General features: G+C 40.5%; 1 protein-coding gene across 3 annotated transcripts in view; it reads left to right on the forward strand.

The window, feature by feature from the left end:
- The window catches only part of BACE2 (beta-secretase 2), a 46,880-nt gene that overhangs the window by 10,524 nt on the left and 16,552 nt on the right, over positions 1–19,804 (forward strand). For 2 of the 3 annotated variants that reach the window (XM_035545935.2, XM_050716498.1), the window contains exons 2-4: positions 10,619–10,707; positions 17,212–17,428; positions 19,001–19,129. In XM_035545935.2, the coding sequence (XP_035401828.1) occupies positions 10,619–10,707; positions 17,212–17,428; positions 19,001–19,129 (435 nt within the window). The remainder of the gene's footprint in view (positions 1–10,618; positions 10,708–17,211; positions 17,429–19,000; positions 19,130–19,804) is intronic. The other variant, XM_035545936.2, reaches the window with a different exon arrangement.

Below are 19,804 nucleotides of genomic sequence, written 5' to 3' on the forward strand. Positions count from 1 at the left end.
GAAAAGAGCCTGGCATTTGAGATCAGGCCAAGCATGCAGCATTCTTAAAACACTGAGTTTTTTTCACTGCTATCCTGCAAATGTCTTTTTCTCCTTATCTGTCTCCAAAATCTAGCCTTTTTCAAAGTTCATCTTTGCCTTCAAAAACTCCTTAAGTATTGTGGGAGCAGCTTTGGTGCTTAGTTTCACATCGCTGGTGCGCTATGAAAGCCAGGGCTTTATTTAAATTTGAGATTGAAATTCAGATCTTTGGTGTGAGGGAGACCTTTAAATGGATGAGGACATACAGGAGCGAGACTGAGGCTCCTGAGAGGCTTCTGCCAGCACTGCCCACCGCTGAAATGTAAGGGTACCATGGTGTATTTGACAAAAGGGAGATTTAAAAAATACAGCAGCACTTGTGAGGATAGAGATACCTCCTAACCTCTCACTCACTGTAGTGTTAAGAATGGATTTCATAAGCTTTGTTGAAGCTTGAAATGCGGCCTTTGATTAGTTATATCATTTCCAACTGGCACGGTAAACATGGATAGTGACTCACGGTGTAGAAGCTTGTACAGCATGAGGAAGGTCATAAAATTAGTGGGGTCAAGCCTTCTTCAGTTTATTTGGTGTAGTGTGATTCTGCGTAAATGCACAAAACTCTTTCAATCTTACAGACACTGCAGTTGGAGGGGTGTTTTTTTGTTTGTTTGTTTGTTTGTTTTTTTAACACAGGGTAGGACTTCTGAAGCTAGGTAGAAAAAAAGGACTAAAAATGCAAGGTGTTTTTCACACAGCAGTTTCTCTGATTCTAATGAACAATAGAGGTAAAGAAAAGGGTGAACCGACAAAATAAATTGGAAGCTAATTTTGGAGAGCAAAAGCCTCAGAAAATTGAAATTCTAAACTGTATGCAGCTTCTAACTATAATAATTCACTGCTTATAATACATTAATGTAGGCTTACTGATTTAATTTCCTTTAAAAAAAAAAGAAAAACACAAAGCACAAAACCCTGCTTGGATATCATATTTTGAAAGGTATTATATTGGTATGATGAGTCCCTTTCTCCTGTTTTTTGTTTGTTTGCTTGTTTTTTAAGAAAAAGAATACCTTCTGAAATTGTTTGGCGTAGTACTGTATTTTTAGAAGAATTATGCCCTATGAAATACTGGTAAACAGAACAGACATAGCAGACACTTAACCTAAGACACTTGAGGTGGATGTGTTGTTTATTTTATTATTTTTTTTTCCAGTAAGATGGTTGTAAGTTTTACAGAAAAAGTTTAGCTTCAGGTCAACTGAAACAATTTGACAGTGTTTTCTTTTACTTAAGGAATGAAGTGTGGTTAAGCACGTGGGTACAAGTGCGTAGAGGCTTACTGAGGAGGAGCTGGCTGGGGACAGTGAAACCCTTTATGGCTGGCGGGTGTTCCTGTATTGTGAAACACAGCTGTGCGCTCCTTCCCCCATCTCCATCACTCTGCTATTTACTGGGGAGCTATAAACCGCCCTTTTCCCCAAGTCCACCTACAGCGCACACAGCTCCATGAACTAGTCATCTGGGTGGCCATTGCTCCAAGGAGCTCAAAATCTTGCCCAGGAGGTCTCCTCTACCTTGGCTGTGTTTGGTGGTTTCAGAGCAAGAACAGGGTTCAGGTTGAGAGGGTGACTGTGAAATCTGTCACGGCATTCACAAGCGTATCTCCAAGAGTCAGGCTGGTGGTAGAGAGAGGCCGCAGGCATTTCTCCTAATGTGTGTTGTTTTAATGTGTGTTGGTTTTTTTTGTTGTTTGTTTGCTTGTTTTTTTAGCTGTTGGATTTATAAATTAATAGCTGTCTCTCCAACACCTTGACCACTTTGGTCACTGGGGAAGGAGGAGTGAGCTCTGGATGAGATGCTTTCTAATTCAGATGTTGCACAGAGATTAGACGTAGTCCATCTGAGTGGGCACTGAGATTCCTTGCAAGCCTTGCAGTTAGATGGGAGAGTTGGTCCCAGTGGTGTTCAGCCTATCTCCCTTGTCTCTCAGTGCTGTACTGTAATTAGTGGAAAATTGATGGATTTCCATCTACTAACAGGTGGAAACTTGCTTTTGGTTTAATCAGGGTTTTGTGTATACGTATGTGTAAATGCCTGATGTTTTCTGCTTTCATTCTTAAATATCAGGGTGTGTTTGTGTTTTTTTTTTAATCTTCCATTTACGTAAGCACATAGTAATCTTTGAATTCACAAACATGCTTGCTATAAATATAGAAAAAATATATTTTTTCCTCACTGAAATTTGTGAGCACATTGATGTCTTACTGCTGTTAGTAAGAGCTAGCTGTCTCCTACTTCACTTTAGAAGTTCATGCATTGCTGGCTAAAATGGGAAAGGCTGGTGAAGAGACAATGAGATCATGTGTAACCATACGTCTGTTAAAAGATTATCACAGTTTTGCACAACCTTGCAAACTAGTCTGAGCCTACCAATGTCTATTTACAGATTTTCGTAGACTGCTAGATGATTGTTATTAATGAACTTTCTCTAACTAGTCCAGATTTTCCTTAAAACATAATGTCTAGAACAGGGCATGCCTTCAGTTGAGGCATAAATGTTTAAGGTGAGTGAGGGGGTTGCTTCACACACTTAAATTCTTTGTCAGCTATTGGGTGTCCAAGTCAGTGATATGGGAGAGGGACTTATATCCGGAAAAAAAAAAAAAAAAGAGAGAGAGAGAGAAAAATAAGGTTAACCTTTTCTGAAAAGGCAGTAAGACAAAATAGCTACGATTCACACAGCTCTAAGATAAACAAGTAATAGCTCATGTTCAACAGCGAAGCATGTTCATATAGCATGAATAGGATGGATGTGTTGTATGATAAATCTAGACACAACAAATAAATTTCAGCTTGAAAAATAAGATACCACATGAGACAGCATGTGCAGCTAGAATGTTAATGTTTAGGAAAGTGAAGGAACTGGTGAAAAGGAGAGTGCAGAAATGAAGAATAGATATTTTGCTTTTTTACCAGGATTGATTGGGTGACTTTTTTTTTTTTTTGGTCTTTAAACCATAATAGCCTTCCCTTATTGTCAAAATGATAATATATATAAAGCACTTCCTGTAATATTTCTCTTCAAAATGACTATTCATCAGTCCCAGAGTCAGACGCTCATATTTCAACTCACAATTTAGTTTAGCAAGTTTATACTTCAGAGCAATCAGTCATCTTTAGCATTTGTGTTTTTAATACAAATCTCATCTACAGAAACACACAGTGCTCTTAAGCAGGAAAAGATTGGCTAATCCTGATAGTATGTTTCATCTTCTGACAAAGAAAGAGATTATTGCTTTTCAGAGAGAAAAAAAAATGGTGTTTTTCCCAGTCCAGCAGTTCAGTTCAGACCATGAAAAGACTGAGGGCAGAAGACTCTCAGTCTTCTGTTAGCCCAATGCGGGTGTGACAGTGCCCAGTGACAGATGAGTGTTTCAGGGGCTTGGTGGGGGAGAGTGAAGGTAAGGGTAGTATAAATAGGGGACCAAATCATGGTCCTGAACTGGATATGTGGTGAGGGGAATGACAGCAAATGCCAAACAAGCGCTGGTGGCTTAATCTAGTGCAGCCCTGAAGAGCCTCCATTTACAATTTGTTCTTCAGTTTACTACATAATGTACGTTATATCCCACACTTTCTCTGACAAACTTCCTGCAATTGCCAGAGAAGGAATAATCTTTAGTAACTTGCTTGACTTTCTGGTTTGGCCAAGATTTCGAGCTGCAATAGATCACCTTCCCCTGTGTCCTAAGCATGACGTTGCAGTGAAACGCGGGCACCACCTGCTTAGCAAACTGCATTAGAAAATCATTAATCTTTGTTCCATTTTTTTATTTGTACTGCCTCTCATATCTCGTCTGAATAATTAAACCTTTCTTATGAAAACAGGAGGATTTCTGGGGGGGTGGTAGCAAAGAATTTGTCTGTTGTCTCCTGTGAGGTGACACCCCCCACCCCCCTCAAGGCACCACATGGAAATTCTCCTCCCAGATCCAGTGTAACGTGGGCTTCCTGCTTCCTCCTCCTCCTCGAAGGTGAAGTGTGTTATGGTCCAAGCTGCAGGGAGTTGCTTGGCTCTGGGTACGGTGTTTTTCCAACAACATCAGTGGCCGGGCTGTCAGTCAGACAGCAGAGTTGTTGTCTGGATTCCTCTGCTCAGCACTGGTGAGACCACACCTGTAGTACTGGGTCCAGTCCTGGGCCCCCCAGTAGCAGAGAGAGAGACAGGCTGGAGAGAGTCCAACAGAGGGTCGCCAAGATGATGAAGGCACTGGAGCACCTCTCCTGTTGAGGAGAGGCTGAGAGAGCTGGGGCTGTTCAGCCTGGAGAAGGGAAGGCTCAGGGGAATCTCATCAATGTCCATAAATACCTGAAGGGAGGGTGCAAAGAGGATGGTTTCAGTGGTGCCCAGTGCCATGAAAAGAGGCAGTGGGCACAAAGTGGAGCCCAGGAGGCTCTCTCTGAGCCCCAGGCAGCCCTTCTGTGCTGTGCGGGTGAGGAGCCCTGGCACAGGCTGCCCAGAGAGCTGTGGGGTCTCCTGCTTGGGGATCTCCAAAAGCGGCCTGGGCCTGGGCCTGGGCAGCCTGCTCTGGGTGGCCCTGCTTGGGCAGGGCTTGGAGCAGGTGGCCTCCAGGGGTCCCTTCCCACCTCACACATCCTGTGATCCTGTGAAGTGCTGCAGAGTAACAAGGACTGGGCTGCTCCAGTCCAGGAACTGCTCTTGAGACTGCTAAAATCAGAGAATCCTGTCCCTGCTCCAGTGTTCAGCAGCAGTTTGCCAGTATTTTGTATGGACTGACAAACTTACCCCTTTTTTGTTTCAGTCTTGCCTGTGCAGCAAAATATACATCATTCTACAAGCAGAAGTGTTTTCATCATTGAGGATTTTGCAGTCTACGTGCAGCTTTGCAGGCCCCTACATCTAGACATGCTTCCAAAGGTTCCCCTAGCTCATGTTTTAATTAGATTTTATTTCCATATCTTAAAAAGAAGAGATGAAGAATCTGCATTAAACCTTGGTCTTCTGAATTAGTTTACTAGAAAGTAGACTGTAAACGCTAATTCCAGATAACACTGAAAGTAGTGTACAGTAACTGCTTAAAAAGGCGCTTTATATTATAACATTATTAATTTGTAGAAACAAATTGCTGAAATAATCTGACTGACAGTCTGTGCCAATAATAACACATAATAACTGTGGGCAAACACAGCATATAGTTGCTAGAGTGTTTTCTGTTTTGCATGATGGTTGTAAGCAATTCTTGCCAGATGGGCTGATAATGTAATTAGGAATCGTTGTGTTAAATGAGGCAATTTTTAAATTGGCAACTAATTTTCCTATCTATTAACCGGCTTAAAAAAGAAGAGCTGTTACTCAAATGATTTCTAGCTGCTAATCCCTAACAAGAAACGTAGCACTTCTTTGCACTTTTTTTAAGCACCATCTAGCAAATTATTTCCTGTAGGGTCTAATATGTATGGGACAAAATAAGAAAGGGAGTTAAGAAATGTTGCAAGTTATGAGGTTTTTAGATGGAGTGGACTTGTGCTAAGCCAGTACATCATGATATGTGGCAGCAGCTCATGAGCCAGTAATGGGATGCTTCCTATTTATAGTCTCTAAATGTGGAAAAAAACACATTTTTACTTTGTGTTGGTTCACTGTGTGGCATACTCCATCAAGCAGAGTAGGACTATAAGCCCTATTTTAAGCGTGTGCGTGGGAGAAATCAAGAAAGCACAGCAGGACAAGATTTTGAACGGCATATGAACGTTACTAGCGTGGAATGGTCGCACTTTACTGGGGAAGGGAGAGAGGGGAATAGAAAGGGAGGGCATTGGGTCAAGTTAAAATCCCAGGGAAGGCACGTTCATTTGTAGTTTTCATTGTGATCACTTATGCATCCAGCTTCATTGGACCTGCTGGCTTACATGATGGAAGCTATCAATTGCCTAACATCAAGATTTTGACTGAGCCCCAGAGTAAACATACAATTGAATGAGATTCATTATTTACAGGTCTAACTCTGCAGATCTTATTCTGTTCTTTATTCCCCCATGCATCAGCTGAAGCGGGGATGAAGATCCAAATGCATTTTTGCAGTCTGGTTCGTTTTGTTCAGTGATGAATCTTCATTGCTTGACCTAAAAGAATCAGGCCCATTAACTCGAAAAACTATAGTGGATTTTTCCACAGGCCCCTCTTTTAATGGGGATGAAGATTATCACTGTCTTAGTGTGGGTTACCTGGGGAATTACATCAAAACAACAGCGCAACGGGGCTGCATGCAAGCCCTGGGATTCCACGCCAGGCAAAGTCTGTGTATGCTAAGCCACACAGGGAGCTGCTTCAAAGAAACACATTATGCACTTGCAGCCTTGCAGCCTTGGTTTTGGATGTTTTTATGAACATTACAAAAAACATCTGACCTCAGACTAAAACAGGAAAGAGAAACTTCGCCGAGTCTGAGTACGGTGTAGGTCAGAACAGAGGTAAGGTTTGTCCCTGCTAGAGGACAAGGAAGTCACTTTCTGAATACATGGTGCATTTTGCAAACTGCACATTACTGCTCACTGATGCAGTTAAAGTAGGGATAGATAACGCCTAGTGTTGATGACGTTGCATTGACATCACTTGTGGTAAGAGAGAGGGCAGGTACCTGAACCACAGACAGAAGAAGCTTTGTTGAGTGAAAAAAGATGATAGATCAATAGAAAAATTTTACTGATATCAAAATACAACAATATTCAGCAGTGGAAAGAATAAAAAAAATTAAAGACATAGTAGTAAGTTAAATTATTGAAGCAGGAGAGTATACAGTAAGTGCTATTTGATGCTGATGCTAAATCAAATACTGGAAAGCTTGAGGGATCCTTGAAGTATTGACAATGTATTTGACTACCAGATGAAATGAATCATTACAACTGTTTTATTTTTTCAGTGTCTCCACCAATTGGAGTAGAAAACAACATATAAGATGCATGGCCCAAGGAGACTTCTGCTTCTCTGTCAATGCATTTCAATGTTCACAACTTTCAGTAAACAGCTTTTGATTTGAGCACAACTTAATGGCATACAGATAGGGTGCCAGATTTCCTCTGTAACTTTGTCATGGCTGAGGTGGTTGTTACCGTCATGGTCACTCTATACCCACGAATCTTTTTTAACCTCTCATTAATAACCACACTATTTCTGTTCAGGAAATGCATCCAGCAAAATAATCTCCCAGTATGGTATGAGATGCAGGTTTCACATGCTACAGCTGTGGTAAAAGTGACCTTTGGGGGGGAAAAGGGCTTTTATATCTGCTGTATAGATCTGAAATTGAACTTGGAAATGACCGAAAAAAAAAAAAAACATGTAGGCTTTCCTTTTGTGCCTCACAGTGTGAAAGGAAAGGAGTCTTTCGACTAGCACATGATCAGTCAGCAGCCGTTGGGCAATTTCTCCTTCATGGCCTCATTCAGATGTGCCTCTCTGATCTTGGCTTTTGCCAAACCTGACTTCACCTGACACTTTCTGACAAAACACGTCGATCGCTAAATAATCAGCTCTAAGTGACAGGACACGATTCTTTCGAGGTGGCTGTCATAAATCCAGTGGACCTGCTTTGCCAGTGAGGAGAGCAATGGCTCATGGTCTCTGGTGCTTTGCCAGGAGGCTGTTGAACAGGACGCTACCACCACTGCTGGCTCTCCCTCAACATCAGTAACTTCCTGCTACAGAAAGGTGAAGGTACAGAGAAGTATGACCCCTCTCCAGCTCAACGCATTGAGGTGGCGTTGAGTGGGTGGTGAAGTGCGGCGACTGGGGAACGAGCGTGCTGCGCGTTCACCTCCATCTCCTGGGGACTGGGCAGGGCTGACCTCTGGAGACGGGGCAGGGCAGGCAGCCCTGAACCACGAGGCCTCCAGCTGTCACCCCGTGACTTACCAGAGCTGGTCTGGAAGCTGCCCAGCAGCCCAGTTAAACTGGCAGAGAATTGGCACAGAATAAAGTAGGCTCCGGCAGTGACAACATGAAAGTGGATCTTAGTGAGACGTGGAGGCACTAAAGAAAATTCAGACCCAAAGGGCCGCAGGCAGAGAAAGAGCGCCCAGTCAGTTATACCCACCCCAAAATGATCTGCTAATCACTGGCTCTATTGTGAGGGCCACAATAAATCTGTGTCTACCCTGGCCGCCTGCATCTCATTATGCGCAAACATGCAGATCGGGAATGTCAGCCTCAATAGCGATCTGTCGTGTGAGCGTGGCCGCGGCCGAGTGGGCTGGGACCTGCATGGTTAGCTGCCTTTGTGTTTTCCCCTTTTTTTGGAGGGGGGAGATACCAGTTTTCTTTTGGAAATGTTGATTTGCTCCTTCCTGTGGGCAGTAAACTTGCCCTTTTCTTCAGTGATTTCTGAATTCTGTGATAGTAACATTTTATTCAAGGTGTGGGGGTAAAATATCTTTTATATAAGTCATAGTTAGTGGTTGGGCTTTTTTTATTATTATTATTATTTTTTTTATTTCCCCAGTCCTCCTCCATGTACAGTGTCATACATACTACTGAAGTTAGGGTAACACCTACATCTATTTATCCAGTTGATGTATAGCGCCCATTACTCAAACATCACAGACTGCCTTGGAAATGCTAATTAATTTAAGCCCTGCAGCACTCCTTGGAGGCAACTTTTGTTGGTCCTGATAGATGCACACATTGTAGCTGCTCTTTGTTATTTATTTTTAATACAATTTCTGTCCAAGAGAGGGAAAAAAAGAGAGGGAAAAAAGAAAAAGAAAAAAAAAAGAACAGTTGTTACTTTGTTAGGTGTTTGACAGAATGTTAGATTTTAATCTCGGTGAAACAAAGTAGGAAGCAAACTTTGGATTTTATTGCAAGTCATGTCTCAGAGGTTCTTAGTTTCTTTTAAAGCCTCAGCTCCTAGAGCCAGGTGAACTTGGATATGTCCTTTTCTTTTTAAAAGTCTGTCTAGCTTGTCTGTTTGCAAAATAAATTTTAATGTATTGTTTTCACTTAATCTAAAATCTGAGATGCAGTGAGGCAAGTAAATAACTTGACTGAAGTTGTGGTTTTGTTTATGTTTAGTCTTAAAATTTTTTCATGATTAGGATTGGGAATACCAATGACAGAGTTCATGCAGTTCAAAAGAGAGTCCCACAGATTACTAGTTGTTTTTGTGGCTTTTTTTTTGTTTGTTTGTTTTTTGTTGTTTTTTTTTAGAGGTCCTCAGTCCCATGTTATATTTACTAGGTAAAACAGGGGCAAGCTTCTTCCTCCCCCTCCATGAGCAAACCAAAAATATTTTTAAACATCAGCTCACACTTTTTTTTTTTTGCCTGTGCTCAGTCTAAAAGAATTTATTTATTCATTTATTTATTTATTTATTTTCTATTAAAAAGAATTCAGCATATCTTCTCCAAGTGCTTTATCCTCTGTCTTTACACTCCTTTCTGAACTCGATTCTGTTTCTCCATTTCCTTTGTCAACTTAAGCTCATTTCCCCCATCTTTCTCTCTTACAATCCAGCAAATTGAAAAGGGCAATCACCCTTTTCTAGTATCTGCTCCTCCCATCTCTTTTCAAGTAGCTGTCTGATAAGACAGATTACTAATGTTTTTTGCAACTGTAGGTAAGGAGCCTGATCTGATTTGTAGTACAGCCACATGGGTACTAGTACTTGTGCCAAGAAGCCATGGGAAACATCCAGCCAAGAGCAGGAAAAAAGCGTGACCACCACTTTTGGTAGTGACTGACTAAAATTATCATTTAATGACGCTCCCAAGCTGTAGTTTCAACGTCGCTGAAAGAGGTGGTCCTGCATCTCAGCTCATTCCCACGCTGTGACCTGCTTCGTGCTAGCACAAGTGTTCATACAACTGTGGTGAACCTGACTGGTCACCTGAGCCAAATGGGGAAAGGGAAGGTCTCATTTTTTTCTGTGTGGTTTTGTTAGGCAATTTTTGGCCTCAGTCATCCTCCCAATTAATTGAACAAGTGGTCCCCCTCTTAGGCTGCCTTCCAATCAGTGCTTTTCACTGTGTCTGTAAGTCTGCCATCCTCCTGTTCCCAGGCAGTGAAGACTGTGATAGGTTGCCACCGCTCAGAAGGAGTTGCACCTTCTCCCAGCGCTTTCTAAGCTTCATGTTTCTGCTTCATGTTTCTGCTTCTTTCTACTCAGACTGGCACTCAGCCCTCTACCTAGAAACCTCATCAGCCCTAAGGCAGCAGTGCTTTAAAGAGGGCAAAAAACAGCATGTGTCCCTGACAAGGCAGGTTGCTGAGACACAAGGACTGGGCCAAAAAGGAATTTGAGATGGTCATGAATTCATCTGCTGAATAAATATGGGTTTGGCAGATATTCCCCTTCCGTGACCATGACTATTTTAAAGCATTTCATTATAATCAGCTGGGGCTAGAGGGGCCACAGCAGTATGTCTTTCCCAAAAGTGACATTTTGCATTTATTTTTCAGGACAACTGTCATCTTCATTTTTAAACTAAAGGTAGCTTAGACAAAAAAACTTTAATGATTTTTTTTGTTTGTTTAGTTGAATATGAAAAACACCTCTCCTTTCTTCTGTTTCGGCAGTTAAATATTCTGGTTGACACTGGAAGCAGTAATTTTGCTGTAGCAGGTGTGCCTGATCCTGATGTCACCTCCTACTTCAATACAGAGCTGTAAGTACCTGTTCTGCACGCCTCGGTGGGATAGGATGTCTTTGAGATTCTGACTCCTCCATGCCATAGAGGATGATGAGGCAGTTAGCTCATGGGGCTTCTCTGACATCCCATGACAGTGGGGTGTTTGCTGCCTGAACCAGAAGGTTGGCTCTTCCTGATGCAGAGGCCAGACTAATACTACAAACGGTCTCACTGATAACAGCAAGACTGAGATCTGAGCCCAATACTGATTAGAGCTGGGGAAAAAAGAAGAAGATCACAGGGTAAAAATCGTTTCTAAAATCACACCAACTTCAGCCAATTTCTTATCCGAATAGTCTTGGAAGGAATTAGAAATGGGAATTAGAAATAGGAATTAGAAATTTTCCTTTTCTTAAACAAAACAAAACAAAACAAACAAACAAACAAAAAAAAACGGTAATTGTATCTGCTTCTTAACATTTCATCCAACACAAAACTTGATTAGTCAAAAACTAATTTGTTATTTAGTTTGGGCAAGGGCCTCAGTCAGTCAGTGGTTGGGACAGACCCTGTGCTGAATTGGGTTGTTTATAAGATACAACTTGGAGATTTTGGTGCCTGTTATGCACAAAATTTGCTGTTTAGCAAGAGCTGACATTAGTCACAGCCAAGCACAGCTTTGTCTGAATCACTTTTCCTCCTTGCTTCCTTCCTTTCTGCCCGTCTCTAGTTTAAATTATTTCAGGTAAATTTCTACAAAACAGTGTCTATCTTTAGCTGAAGAATATGGTTTAAATTACTTAGAGGACAGGGAGGCAGGAGAACATCACCTCTTCTTGTATTTTAACATGGGGTATTGTTTTCTTCCGATAAGATGCACTGGTAATGGAGGCAAAGTCAGTATTTCCATGCTGCCTAGTACAATAGCCTTACCTCCTGTCACATATTCAGCTGTTAATGGAGATACTTCACATTGGTCTGAAAAGTCCAGAATTTGCACCTGAGAGCTATTTCTGCACTAGTGCAGAATTTTGCTTGCCAGCTGTCCCCTTCCATAGGTAGTGGCTACAATTATAAGGAAACTTACTCGTCAGGAATTAAAAGCACAAGTATTTCCTTCTCCCTTTTCTCTTCAGTGACATTACTTTGGAAGGGCAAGGCCTCTCATAAGAACCACACACTGTTACAAACAGTAACAGCAACAGACGCTCTGTGTTGAGAAAGGCTGTGAAATCATTTGAAGGTTACAGCCTCTTATCAGTGTTCTCTGTGTACATTGTGTTTTCAGAACTTTGGTACAAAATTAATAATGAAACCTTGAAAATTAGTCCCTGCAGAGTTAAGGGTGCTTTATCAAATGATTCAAACTCAAGTAATAATAGAAGAGAGCAATTGCAATAGCAGTTCCTGGTTTGGTTTGGATTGATGGAGAACGGGAATATGTTCAGAATAAAGTGCAGGTATTAGCATGCTTGAACCTGGCTACATCATGCTTTTTTAATTTCAAATAGTTTAAGCATAAATATCATCTGGGGGGCATCTTGGCCCTGTTGAAATCGGTGAGACATTTAAATGCTGTTTGGAAGAAAATTCTGTAGGTCACCTAGTACTGGTGCTGGGCTGTCATTAGATTGGATCAGCCATGGCTGAGTCCAGCCAAGTCTTGTAAGCCTCTGAGGGTGGAGAATCCATGAACTCTGGGCAGTGTGTTTCAGTGGTGGGCCACGCTCTCCAGGGGAGGAAATTACTACCTAATATCCAAACTGAACCTCAAAAAATGTTACTCAAGGGGTGATAACCCTTGCATGATTGTTTGACGAAGAAGGTTGTCTGTGTCATTTTAGTAGCTGTCTTTCAAGTCAGTGTAAGCTGCTATGAATTCTCCTTTTAGCCTCATTTACAAAACAGGCCCAGGTCCCTGCAACCTCTCCTCACAGCTCCTGTGTTTGAGGTCCCTGGCCTATTTGGTAGCCCTCTGCCAGTCCCTCTTCTGTTTCTCTCTGTTCCAGTTGAACTGGGTTCCCACAGCTGGCCACAGTATTCCAGGTGTGGAATGCCAGCTATGCTCCTTAATGCAGTGCCTGAGAGTGCCATGATATGTCTGTGAAATTGCTCACTGAGTGTCCCTTTGTACTTTTTTGCCCTTCATGTGCTTAGGAATGGATTGCAGGAGGTGGTTTCTGTGGCTCTTCCTGAGCTGAGGTGAAGCCAATGGGCCTATAGTGCCTTGGGCCCTGCTGCTTTCTCTTCTTGAGACTGGCCTTATGACAGTCTTTTCCCTGTAGTCACAATTTTGCACAGATGATAGGCGGAGACCTTGCTATTACATCAGCCAGATCTGAAAAATGACCTAAGAGTGACCTTTACCTGTGTGTAAGTGAAACAAATAGTCTATGTGCACTTTTGTTCCATGGTATCTCGGTCACTTTAAAATTAAATAAAGACGTCACCTCTCATCTGGTAATTATTCCCGCAGTTTTTCCCTTTATCATCAAGAAGTACTTCCATATCAAAGTCATAAACTGCAAATTGAAGACAAGGGGAGTGAAGGGTTAGTAATTTGTTAAGTTAATAAAACTACTGGGACTGAGTTAGATGTGTGCTTATTAGAATATTAATATTGTGTTGGAGAAACACAGTGATGGGTCTGAATTTCCTGATTGCCAAGATCTTAGTTTAATTTTATTCAAATTCTCAAAATATAAAGTTAAACGTGATTATTTTTGGACTGAAATTGGGAGGGTGTGTAGAAAAGTTGTTGTCTTTGTTTTAGAGTCTCTAAGAACATGGCATGTGTGTTTTTCAGGACAACCCTCCTTGAGCAGTTTTGGAACTAATTTGTTAAATCATGTTATGTGTGACATTTTGATATTATATAATTGCATTATTCAGTTATCTGGCGTTTTATGTACAAAATAAATAGAGCTATTCTCATGAACTCTTTCATGACTGGTTTTTGAGTGGCTCTTACAAAATTCTGCTGTGAAAAGTTCTGAGTCTGCTGTGATGATCATGTTTTATAAGTCACCAAGTTATGTAAGGTTTTGGGCAACAGCCTGATTTGTCCTCCTAAACTGAAAAAAGCAGTCACAGTATTTGTTTCTCATGCTGTTCAAAATAATAAGTAGATTTTGTTGAATATGCTGCTTATGATAAAAGAGCTACTTAAATTTATAAAGGGATTTTCACACTTGAAACTAAATCAGTGTTGGTGTGGTATGTGAAAGAGTGACATACTCAGGCTGTCAGTATTCAGCAGTAGTATCTAGTAATAGTATCCAGTCTTATTTCAGTGTGAGTATTGCTGCCTCACGGTATGAAGTTTCAAGAGCAAAGTACTCGAGAGATGATCATTTGATGAGGTAGGGGGGGTAAGAAAATCATGAGCAATAAATTGAGATAATACAATAAAGTACATACCATTTAGCAAAACAAAGTTTCTGCTTTGTAGCATGATCCTGTGCGTTTGGTTGTGTATGCTGTAAGTTTTATGGTTTGGGGTAAATTATAAACTTGTTCCAGAACCCCTACAAATTAGATGGGACTTGTTGGTTAAAAACCAGTAATTTAGGTTGTGAAATATTCTTTAGACAACTAGGTTGGTTGTTGGGATTTCACTTTTGCTTTGCCTTAAAGTCATTGGCCCTAAATCACTTGTTTTGTGCCATGTATCACTAGAGAGGGGATCAAAATTTCTGTTCAGATTTTTTGGTCCTTTGCTTCTTTCCATCCATTCTTTTCCATTGCTGTCTGTAGAGATGTTGATTGGGTGCTTAGGAAAAAGTGAATGGGTAAACAAGAAAACCTGAAGTCCTGGTTTATTGCAGACTGGCAATGGGAGAGCACGGAATGAAGGAGTTGCATGTCTGGTGAGGTCAGTGTTAAGCAGGGCTTTCTGCCTAGTGGTTTTGCTGTTGCCTTGTCAAGCATCCTTCAAATATAGAATGACATCAGAAATAATATTTTGGCTATGTTTCGTCCAGTGATATAGGCTGGAAATGACGAGCAACTCTGCACGAGGAAATCAACTCCTTGCTAGTTTTCTCAGATAAGGCTGGAGAGCTATTCAAGGTCTGAGAACCATTTTTCTGTTTGCTGCTTTGGAAAGAAGACGATAACTGCTAAGGAGAGGGAGAAGGAAGTGGTGGTACCACAGCACTATCATCTAATAGACCTTTTTCCTTTCCCCTGGCAAAGGTACACTCTGTCCTACTGGAAGAGTTGAATTTTTTATATTTGTATCATAGCCAAAATGGTTTGTTTGGAATTTCTTATGTCGTGTGTTTGTCTCAAAACACTCTGCCTGTAAATTAAAACAACTCTCTCGTTTTGACCTCTAAAGACGTTCCCTTCTTTTGGAGCAGTGAGATGGAAAAACATGGGCTGATTACAGTCAATAAGATGGAGCAGGAAATGTTTTCGCAGAACAGAATACAATTACTGCCACAAGGACTGCATGAGATCCCTCCCTAGGACAGTAGGAATTTTGCTCCTTGAAGTAAATAATAAGGCCTCCTCTCCAATATGACATTTGTGTGCTTTACAAGTGAGATGAGCATCCTCATACCCATTTCTACAGGTAGGGAGGCACAGAGGAAGTTACTTGTCCTGCCTTTCCACAGAAAAGTTCACCAGCAATACATGATCCCAGTCTTTCTGTATCCTGTTCCAGAGTGCAATCCATGAGGGATTCTTCTTGCCTCCTACCTGAGGGAAGAAGACTTATGTGCTCCTACTGTTGCTGGTCATATGTACAGTCTGTATTTGCAGATGTTCTCCTGGTACTTACCTTTCTCTCCAGTTTTGGATGATTCCTCTTCAGTTGCACAGCCATACACTTTTCTACATGAACAGCCCTGTATTTTCCCTTCCTTTTTGTATTCCTTTGGTTTCTTTTATGTCACTAGTTGTTTGGACTCTTTTTTGATTTATAAAATGTACTTCTGGTATCACAGTGGTGCTCTGAAGACCATGACTGAGCAGAGACGTCCCTTTGTCTAAATGTCGCAGAAATGCAAAATTACATATAAAGTTAAAACAGCAGTAACAGTGACCGGATACAGGCAGTAAGTACCGGAATCTCAGGCACATTTGTGCATTTTGATGTATAATCAGCATGGCCTATTGCCTGATTTATTTCTGCTGTCTTGGATGTTACAAGACACTGGGTCCTGAAGACCCTTGAAGGGCTAGGCATTGGGAGTATCAAGAACTAGTCGGGTTTAGAGCCTGGCCTCTTACTCCTTCTCCCTTCTCCCTTAGATAGGAAGAGAATCACTTGCATGGTCCATACGGTCAAATCGCTCCGCAAGATGAGATGTGTGCTCAAACAGGTTAGGAGTAGTCCATGTAGCCATCTGAAGAGTGTTCCCCATAGCAGGCAAAATCAAACCAGCTTTCTTCTGGCTAGCTCAGGTAGGGGTGGCTGTGAAGCTATCTGTGGATGAGCTGGCTCCGAGTCGGCTCTTGTCAGCAAGCTCCCATCTCCTGCGCTCCAGCCACAGACTTCACAGCTTCACGGCTGCTTCTGTCAGAGCAGCTGCTAGATTAAAGCTGGGTGGATAAAGCTGTCTGCACTTGATAAATCACCTGCACCTTCTATTGTGTTACACACATGTACTTTTTTAAAATTTACTTTTAAAAAGTCTGTCAAGCTAAAAGTCTGTTCAGATGAAGCAAGCATGGTCATTTGTCTCTCTAGAAGGAGAAACTGCATGCCAAAGAATGGGACCAAAATAGATTGTAAGGGATCTAGGACTTCTGTAGCTCTATGGTAGTGATGCAGATGGAAGGTGATGGCTGTGTTTATACTATAGAATCTTAAAATGAAAAATCTCATGGTGTTTTCTATAATGCTTTTGTTAAGCCTTCTAAACAGGATTCTTTTTCTTTGCTCCTTTGCTTTTGCTGTCTTTGTCTAGAAGGAGCTCCTTCCTTTCCTCCTATAAGTTAGTGAATCATTTGTTAGTTATATCCAAATCCACTTACTTCCTTATAGGCAGGCCAGACTGCAGATTTAGACAACCCGTGTCTTACTGCTGTTGCTCACCGTAATATTCTATTTTACCCAAAATGGAATTTTAATACTATTAATGAGGTAGTAGTCTACAGCTATTCAGTTAGCTTGGCTTTTCAATATTGGGTTTGAATTCAGCAGCTTTTTATTTCCTAGCACCACTTAATATGTTCCATCCCTAGTTAAAGAGTATTGCTCCTATTGTGATGGACCAGTCTGAGTCAGGGACACATTGCACTGGATGGCATAATATCTTAGATTAAAAACAAAAACAAAAAAACACATTGTGAAAAACTGAGTCATTGATGGCTTCAGGATAAAAAACAGGAGCTCAAGGTTTTTTATTATTATTATTATCATATGGTACTGCTTTTACAATATGACCCTGTTCTGTAAGGATATGTGATCAACTTTGCAGACTTCACTATTTTTCCTCTCTGGGAAAAAATAATATTGGATGGTATTTTGTTGTCTTGCATTGTAAATAAACAGCTCATGCATAAGTATATCTTATCCTTTTAAAGGTCAAGCACATACAAATCTCAAGGGATTGATGTCACAGTTAAGTACAGTCAAGGAAGCTGGACTGGAGTGCTGGGTACAGATGTCATTACTATCCCTAAAGGAATTGATGGCAGCTACACCATCAATATTGCAACCATTCTTGAATCGGAGAATTTCTTCTTACCAGGGGTTCAATGGCATGGGATTCTTGGTCTTGCCTATGACACCTTAGCCAAGGTAAATGATCCTTTCTCCTGCTTTTATCTTTCGCAATGATGATAAATAGAAATCTAAATATTAAAGTAAAGAGGGTAGGTGATCTGTCAGCACAAAGTTCCTCCCTTCCAACCACTCATTCCTACGGATATTTTGCATTTGTTAAATTCCAGAGAGAACAAATTGGGTTGTGATGGTACCGCAGTCGCATATGAGGATTTAGTCTTTTCTGGTGATAAAGGCTTCAATTTTAGCTCATCTGGAATGAATAAGCTTTTACAGAGCTTGTAGTACCAAAGGATGGGAGTAAAGGTTATAAGGCTTCTGGTATATGTGTGGAAAGCATTTATTAGGGCTCTAATAATGTCCTTCAAGACTTGTCAATGGACTGATGAACTTTCTTGGCAAAGCCCTTGGCAGCTTGTTCTAAGACATTTTCCATTCATCAAGTAAAGGTTGAGATGGAGGGCATATGTGGGTAATTTCAGAACAAATATTAGCTACCTTGTTTTTATGAACATAAAACCAAACACATCCTGTTCTTATGGAGGTAAGAAATTCAGGTAGAAATTTAAATTAGAACCTAAAAATTATAGATTAAAATTTGTAAGCTTATAATCTAAAACTGAAAACGTGATTGTAATGCTACATAGTCATAGCTTCCAACCTACACAGAACTGTCTGAGAAATTCACAAACCAAGATGTATCCATTTAGAACAAATGATTCAATACTGTCTGCCAACTCTGGAATTAAAAAGCTTTATTCAAGAGCTGTGTGATCATTGTATTGACTTCTGCCTTAGTTGCTGTCATGCGCTGTCAACAGACAGACAGGGAGGAGCTGCTTCTCAGACTCTGCTTTGGGCAAATAGTGCATTCAGGGTATTTATTTTTCCCTTCTTCCAAATACTTACATGTTAGCTTCTGAGGCTGCTCTATGCTCTGTGTAGTAAGAGCACTTGGCACCTTGCAAACTAACCAGTGGCCCTGCCTCTCATCAGATGTACCCACACAGAAATCTGAATTATAGTGAAATTGCAATACTCCAATAAATGCAAAGGTAGGCATGGTATACAGTGTAGGAAATAACCTGTTAGCCAGTAATCAGTTGAACTTAGACAGAAAGTTCTTTAAAAGAAAGAAGAGGAAATAAGAGCATTGAATTCAAAATTAATTAGAATTAAACTGTGTTTAAAAACTAAGCATGGGAGGTGGGAAGGGCATGTCATATTTGACTCTTCTAATAACCCAAAGCGTCTTCCAAGCAGAAAGTATCATTGAGAGTTTCCGCCTGAAAACTAAAACTAGTATTTGAATTTGAAAACTGCAGTTCAAAAATACTCTCATGCTTTAGGGATTTCTATGACAATGGTCAAGAGTAAAAATGCCTTAAAGAATAACAGAAGAGAAATGACAGGTGTTGTTTTTATAATGACTTATTATATAGGATTTTCATCATTTGGTTGTCAGAAATTCAATTTACTTGCTAAAAGTAGTCTTATTTGAATGACTTGCTCATTTCTCCAAGGAAACTTTATAATGAATACTTCTGCAATTTTTTTAATTTTTTTATTTTTCTCTTCACCTTCAAGCCTTCAAGTTCTGTGGAGACGTTCTTTGATTCTCTTGTGAGGCAGGCAAAAATCCCCAACATTTTCTCCTTGCAGATGTGTGGTGCTGGACTGCCTGTTTCTGGAAGTGGTACCAACGGAGGTAGTCTTGTGGGTATCTGTCAATCTGAGAGGGAAGATGTATTTTTGTTAAACTCTCTCCCTCTTTTCTATGACTATCTTATTTCTTCCAAATTTAGTAGTTAAATATATGAAATGTTTTACATTTTTTTAAGGCAAAGTTAAGCGTTTAGGGAAAATTTAAAGTGTCTGTTTGTTTTCATTCCCCATTCTTTTTTTCTCTCTCAAGTTTGAGTAAACTTCGGCATTTGGAGTTTCGTTTCAATAAAGAAAAAATAAATTTCATGGTGCACCTCCTTACCTATTGTGTTTCCCTTACCCAACTACTAAGCTTGTTCAAATTTATCAAAATGCATAGTACTTTTTTATATGATGTGAAAAGGGGGAGAGGAATCAAGGCTGTTTGTCTTTTTTTGTAGACAACACAGCAAAGGAAATAACTGAGGACCAGATCTTTCTCTTGTTATTAATCAGGGAATTCTTTCCACCCATTTTAATGGTTCCAGGAATTGGCTATTATTTATGTGAGATCATTATTTGGAATAACTCTTCATGAATTATGCTGAAATAAACATATCAGCAAAGGAATTAATCACTAATAGTTATTTTGCTGTAAATTCACATACTGTTGTAAATGTTAATACATTTGAGATAGATGAAGCCCAAGAGAGAACTTTCTTATGTTAGTTCAGTTCAAAGTTTGAT

The sequence above is a fragment of the Cygnus atratus genome, chromosome 1 (assembly GCF_013377495.2).
Source record: "Cygnus atratus isolate AKBS03 ecotype Queensland, Australia chromosome 1, CAtr_DNAZoo_HiC_assembly, whole genome shotgun sequence".
Classification (NCBI taxonomy): domain Eukaryota; kingdom Metazoa; phylum Chordata; class Aves; order Anseriformes; family Anatidae; genus Cygnus; species Cygnus atratus.